Below are 7,200 nucleotides of genomic sequence, written 5' to 3'. Positions count from 1 at the left end.
CAGCTGCTCCCGAATTTGGGAATCAGAGCCCAGCTGACCCACCACAGAGGCAGTGGGAACAGCATTGCTTTCTCCTCCCCTCATCCCCAAGGCTGTGGTGCCAATTTTGTTACCAGAGTTCTCTTGGGGTCTCTTGAGCTATCAGTCAAACCATATAGCATGTCTTTATGTGCATTTATTATTGTGTGGGGGTGAGAGGAGAGTGACTTAACAAAGAAACAGCACCCAGTGCCTAGCTCTGTGCCACTCAGCTCCGGAGGCACCTCCAGTGGCATGGCTCAGAGCCTGCCATATCAGACCACTCTCTTGCCACGTCAATAGTTACCACTAGATTTCACCCACACCTCAGGGGCGAGTGGTCTTGCCCCAGGTCCACAAGTGCCAGGCCATTCTGTCCTTGTGTATGCCTGGCTGCTACTACTGCTCGTTCCCCACACCTGTCACTACCCACCACCCACCACCCACTACCTGCAGGTTGTGGTTTCTGTCCCAAGATGGCTCCCAGCAGCCCCTCAGTAGTCCATCCCCAGAGACAGGCCCTGTCCTTCAGAGGAACCAGCCACCTGGGGGACAACAGGAAACAGGGCCAATAATTTACAAATGCAGCCTCACATATGTAAAAAGAAGCCAGAGAGAGGGGAGGCCTTTGCCATCTTGGGTACTGCCAGAAGGTCACAGGATCCTGGCCAAAACGTAGAAGAAAGTCCTCTCGTGCCCACACCTTTGTAAGTAGCCCCTCACCCGGGCCCCTCCCTGCTCTATTAATAAGCCCAAGAAATTCTCTAGAGTTTTCCAAACTGTGGTTTTGGAGATTTTGTACCTTGTTTTATCATAAGAATGGTGGAAAGCGGGTGGGTGGAGTATCTGTTTGCAGAGGGAGGTAGTTAAAGCAGAAACTCATAAGTAGATAATGTGCTGATAATAACTATCTGTTGAGCACTCACAATACACATGGCATTTACTTCACTCCCTCCAAGGCTCAGGGAGCATCAGGGAAGAGGGACAAAGAATATGAGTCAAAGGGTGGGGAGACTTGCTATAAAAACCTTGTCACCTGGACATGAAATGCTGTTGTACATATCAACTAATAGCAAACATGGTTACCTGCAAAAAACTGCATGAAATTGTGCTTTCAATATTCCATCATTGAAGTTTAAGGGACTCATGTGTCACCATTTCTACCAGAGGAGCTATTAACAGTTGATGACTGCTGGCAGAGGGGAGTCTTCATAGTTAGTTTCGGGGGTCAACTCAATGAAAACATAAAGCTATCTGCCAAGAAGTAACCTCAATTGAGGGATTTACTCTATCAGATTGGACTGGCTAAGTGACCTGTCTGTGGGAAAATATTTTATTGGTTGATGTGGGAAAACCCAGACCACTGTGAATGGTGCTACCCCTGAGCAGGTGGTCCAAGGTTGTGTCAGAAAGCTGACTGAGCATGAACCTGAGAGTGTGACGAAAAGCAACATTCTTCTATGGTTTCCTTTTCAGTTCCTGGTTGAGTTCCTTCCCTTAATTCCCTCAATGATGGATTTTAATCTGGAAGTTTATAGCAAATCAAACCTTTCTTCTACAAGCAGCTTTCAATCAAAATGATTTGTCACAGCAACAGAAAGAAATCAAAACATTTTGTTCAATGATGTAGACATTGATCAATTATCCTTGCTCCAGGAAACAAAGCTCACCCATGCTTATACAAGCAACCTCAATTATGTATTCATGACATAAAATATTAATATCCTTCAGCCAAAATATAGCTACATTGTTTGTTTACAGGAATGCATTGAATCTCTGATTAGTCAGGATTTTGCTGACTCTCCTCCATTTTCCTGTATTGTTTGAGAGTGTAAGGGAGAGGATACTGTCTCTTCATAATATATATCTCTTCCTTGGATTTCATTTCTGAAATGTGTAAGCATAATGTAATTCTATTTTATTACTGGCTCCTCATAAAATTTTTCCACGTATTTTTAAAAATTCTTTTGTTTGGAAAGGAAATGTGTGTGGCAGGCAAGCAAATATGATGTAAATACATATGGTCTCAGAGTTGTGAAAAGCCTTGAGTGGGAAAGGATGTAATCATTCAGAGTGACAAAAGGCAGGAGAGTGGGAGACAAGTTCTGTACATGAGCTCTTCTGCATCTCAAATGTTGAAAGATGCTCCATAAGTAACTGAAGACTCACCAAATGCTCTTGAGAACTCATGAATGTTTTCTATGATCTCAGTGGCAATGATGTTAAAAACAAAATACTACATTTACCTACAAATTTAATGAAGTAGAATTTAGTAATTGTTGTCCCTCAGAAATCAAAAGCTACTGGAACCAAAGTTTCTTGAGCAGACACAATGCAAATACTAGAAAGCAATGAAAGAGAAGACATCTTCATTTACATATTAGCAAATGTGATTTGAATGCAATTTACAACCAAGTATTCTGTATTCCCTCCTCTTGTAAGAATATAATATCAGCCTTGACAGAGAAACTGGAGAAAACTTAAGACTTAACAGGAACATTTGCAGAGTAAGTAACAAGCCTTCAATACTCTCATTTACATGAGGTCAACGATTACAGATGTGAAAGAAAAGGAAGAAAATCTTAGCTGTGCATCTCTGAACACATAAAGCATTTTAATTTGGCAAACAACCAGCAGCAGTGAGTGTTCTGTGCCTGGACATGGGAAGTGCCCTGCATAGCATCTTCACAGTCATCGTGGCTGCAGAGTTCATATTTGGGAATCTTAGCAATGGATTCATAGTGCTGATAAACTTCATGGACTATGTATTGAAAAGAAAGCTTTCCTTAGGTGATCAAATCCTGGTATTCTTGGCGCTTTCTAGAGTTGGTCTGATCTGGGAAATGTTCCTAAGTTGGTTGAAAGTGCTGAAGTATTCATTTTCATTTATGGTGGGAACAGAATTAAGAGCTATTATTCTTTCCTGGGTTTTCTCCAATCACTTCAGTCTCTGGCTTGCTACCATCCTCAGCATCTTTTATTTGCTCAAAATAGCCAGTTTCTCCAGGCCTGTTTTTCTCTATCTGAAGTGGAGAGTAAAGAAAGTGCTTGTGATGATCCTTTTGGGAAACTTGGTCTTCTTGCTGTTCAATGTAATACAGATGAACAAGTATACGGAAGACTGGATGCGTCAATATGAGACAAACACGACTTGGAATGTCAAAGTAAGTGCCTTTGCAAGGTTTTCAGAGCTGGCCATATTCACGACGATTGTGTTCTCCCTGGTACCATTTACAGTGGCCCTGGTCTCTTTTCTCCTGCTAATCTACTCCCTGTGGATACATCTCCAGAAGATGAAGTTCAATTCCATAGGACACAGAGACCCCAGTACCAAGGCCCACAAGAGTGCCCTGAGAATTATCGTCTCATTTCTGCTGCTCTATGCCACCTACTTCATGTCACTTTTTATATCATGGCTCTCTAAAACCCATCAGAATAGAATAGGCCACATGCTTTGCCTGACTCTTGGGCTCTTCTACCCCTCAGGTCACTCATTTATCTTGATGTTAGGAAATCCTAAATTAAGGCAGGCCTGTCTTTTGGTGCTAAGGAAGATGATGTATTGGCTAAAACATTAGAAGCACATAGTTCCTTAAGGAATTCAGACAATATATTTTTAAGGGTATGTGATTGACTTGGTGAAAATCTAGGAAGACATGAACAGGCCCCAGGTTCAAAACCCACACAAAAAATAAGAAAAAAAGAAAGTATAAAACAAACTAAATCTATTATATATATACAGCTTTAATAAGAACACATGAGTTGTAGCTACGATATCATCTTACGTAACAGAATAATCACAATGTGTATTTTACTACCATCCAAAAATTGGTACTTACCTGAGGAAATTCCTTCAGACTTCTAGACTGGTTGACATCTACTATACCTAGATTTTAATTATAAACCCTGAAACCATTGGTGGGCAATTCAGTTCTAAGTAACTCACTGTGTATAGATATTTGAGATAATTATTTTATTATGACATGTACACTATTTAGTTAGTGAATTTAAGTAAGAAAAAAGAAAGTTTATTTAGAATATAACTAGAGGGAGTTTATATATATGGCTTTTACTATCATGGATAAAATGGAGATATTTTAAAGATTAATTGTTTAATGTGAATAACTGCACATAAACCATTGACTTTTATTTTTAGCAATTTTACAAGCATGTGCATGCATATTTTATTACGTGCCTTTTAAAGTACATCATTAAGTATAACTTATACACAGGAAAATATGGAAAACTCCATCTTTAAAGTTTTGATGATATGTGAAGCTTATATGACCCTCAACATCAATGTCATTTGTGTTCCCATCTCCCCGCATGAATCTTTTCCACCACAACTGCTTACCTGCTTTTGGTAACTCTATACAATGCTTGGATTTCTAAAATACCGTGTGCTGGCAGTAATGCAAATTGGACTATTACATGTAGCATTCTCAAGTGGAACATAACAGTTTTGAAGTTCATCTGTGTTGCTTATACAGCAATGGGTACTGAGTATGACTCTTGAGAAGCATTCTTGTGTACTAGAATGTGCACATCACGTCTAAGAAAAATCGTCTTTTCTTGTGGGTGAAAATTTAGCCATTATTAAAAAATAGAACTCAGTTCATTTTGTCCATTCCAGTTAGGGTGAAATCATGTCTTACTGTGATTTTAATGTCTTCCTATCACCTAACAATGTTGAACTTTTTTCATATGTTTGACTTTCGTGTATCATTTCTCAAAAATGCATCAATTCTTTCATTTGATTTAGCATTTTATTATTCAGCTTGAACTCATCTTTATAAAGCATAGATTTTGGTCTTTCATCACATATATTTTCTCTTAGGTTGCTGGTAGCCATTTCCTTATCTTTATGCTGTATTTCAAAGAGAACATTTAAATGTGATGAAGTCCACAAATACAGATTTTTATTTCTTTATCCTGTCTTATGTAAGAATATTTTGTGCAGTCGAGGATGAAGAAGATTTCTGTCTACGTGCGTAACAAGTCATTAGATGTCAGTTTAATAGATGTCCATTTAGCTGATTACTCAGAGTAACTTCTCCCCTATGGCTTGTGGTCTGACAGTCTGACATTCTTGGCCCTGATAACAGTGATAAGGCTGTTATTTATGTGCACTGTCTTGTGACCTGAGTTTCAAATCTAATGGGAAACTGGCTGTTGGCTCCTAGAACATTCATGCCACTGTGTTACCACTGGGCACACCTTGCCATTTCAGGTGTTATTGTTGTTACGAGCTTCCCAGCTGGGTAAGGCTCCTTTTCTCTTCAAGCATAGCCACTTACAGCACTATGAAAGCTAACCAGTAGCTATGAAATTTTGAGGTCAGGACCAGAGTGGTACCTTCATTCCAGTGCATCCCTCAACGGTAGCAGGAAGATTTTTCAGCAGCTGATGAAAATTAACACAGAGATCCATATCTAGTCAATGTGAGAATAAGAGACTGGAGAGTGATAAGCTGTAACTGTGATATTTGTATCACAACCTCTCTTCCCAAGACCCAGGTGTTGCCCGAGTTCTCTCAGGGTCTCTTGCATGATCAGACAAACCATACAACGTATTTTTATGTGAATTTATTATGGTTTATGCCCTTGGGTAGGGAGGGGGTAAATGGGGGAAACCTACAAGGAGATGCACCCCTGGCATGTGGCTCGGCTCCTATCACTTCCACGCCTGCCCACAGTCTCCGTTAAGTTTCAACCATGCATCTTGGGCCTGCAGTCTCACCCCAGGTTGATAAATGCCCCCCTCCCATCCACATGGGTGAGACGCTGGGGTATCTTTCTCTCCACAACTGCTGCCACCAGCGTTCATGGCTTCCTTCACAAGATGGCCCCCAGAAGCCCCTCTGCAGTCAATTCTCCACAGCAGGCCCCGCCCCTTGGAGGAATCAGGCCTCTGGGACACACCAGGTATGCAGACGTGTTGGATAAGAGCGTGAGTGCCAAGCAGGGTGGCTGAATACAAGAAAACAGTGTTGTCTAAAGAAAACAGGGAAGTTCCACATATGAAATCAGAGCGAGTGTGACAGTATGTAAAACACCTCTGCAAGCCCTGGCCAGACAAAGCCACAGCGTGAATGGGTGAGGTGAGCAAGAGTCCTCAGGCCCCGCTGAGGTTCTACTGGCACGTGAGAGCTAATGGGGGAAAGAGAGTTTTTTCTCTTTAATGGTGTTATGCCAGGTAGGTTGAACAGACTTCAAGGGATAGACCCACCTCCAAGAGCATTTAGGGAGCACAAATTAGACTGGATAGTCCTTTGAAAAATAACAGGAGACATGAAGTCTAGTGTAGTAAGACAAATGTGGAGATCGGGGAGGGGCTAAACACGCTCAAATAAATATTTGCATTATATTTGCAGAGAATCAACAAAATAATTTTAAAATAAAACAACTAAAAAGGCGATTTGGAATTCAGATAGTACTGAGTACCATTGATTTTATCTAGTAACAAAGCAAATTATAGTATTTCCAAATAACTTCATTAATCATGATTTATTTTCTAAAAGTGAGTTCTCGAGAGAATTGAAAGTGAGGTGTGGTCGTCGGGTCTCACACTCCGAAGATACTTATGAACCCTAAGATATATATCAACTCTAGTGGAACAAAATGAATTTTCATTAGAACAGGTAGTTATGTAGCAAATAGGGGTAAATAAGGTTTTCTTCATCACTATCTTGCTTGCATTCTAACACACATGTATTCTTGCCACATATGGCTGCTTCTTGCCATGTTGTAATGCAATACATAAACCTTTGCCAGTTGGTGGGATCATGCAGGTTGTTCTGACCAGTCACCAGCATTATTCGCCAGGTGGAAATACACAGAGAAACCAAAAAGAAGTCATTATTTGATTCCCTATCCAAAGAACCCACCTATAGAAATATAAATGAAGAAATTGTGGTCATAGGACTAGAGAGATGGCTCAGTAATTAAGAGCACTTGTTGCTAACAGAGAACCTGAAATCAGTTCCCAGTATCCCCACAGCATGGTATAAAACTGCCTGAAATTCCAGCTTTAGGGGATTTGATGCCCTCTTTTGGCCTCCATGGCACTAAGACGCACGTGCACACACCCCCCACACACACACCCATATACGCACACACACAAACACACATGAGCATACATAAACAACAACAAAAGAAGAAATGGCTGTTTAACATGAAGGTT

The 7,200-nt window shown here is 40.6% G+C and overlaps 1 protein-coding gene across 1 annotated transcript; it reads left to right on the top strand.

The window, feature by feature from the left end:
- Nucleotides 1–2,678: 2,678 nt before the first annotated feature.
- On the top strand, nt 2,679–3,596 carry LOC103743468 (taste receptor type 2 member 13). The gene has a single exon (XM_008844827.1). The coding sequence runs from the start codon at nt 2,679–2,681 to the stop codon at nt 3,594–3,596; it is 918 nt and encodes a 305-aa protein (XP_008843049.1).
- Nucleotides 3,597–7,200: the final 3,604 nt, after the last annotated feature.

This window comes from Nannospalax galili, unplaced genomic scaffold (genome assembly GCF_000622305.1).
Source record: "Nannospalax galili isolate Female #2095 unplaced genomic scaffold, S.galili_v1.0 scaffold1910, whole genome shotgun sequence".
NCBI lineage: Eukaryota > Metazoa > Chordata > Mammalia > Rodentia > Spalacidae > Nannospalax > Nannospalax galili.
This window is presented reverse-complemented; position numbering and strand designations above follow the sequence as displayed.

What these genes read in the sequence shown, in the direction of transcription:
- LOC103743468 (XM_008844827.1), top strand. Translation starts at nt 2,679, where the DNA reads ATGGGAAGTGCCCTGCATAGCATCTTCACAGTCATCGTGGCTGCAGAG.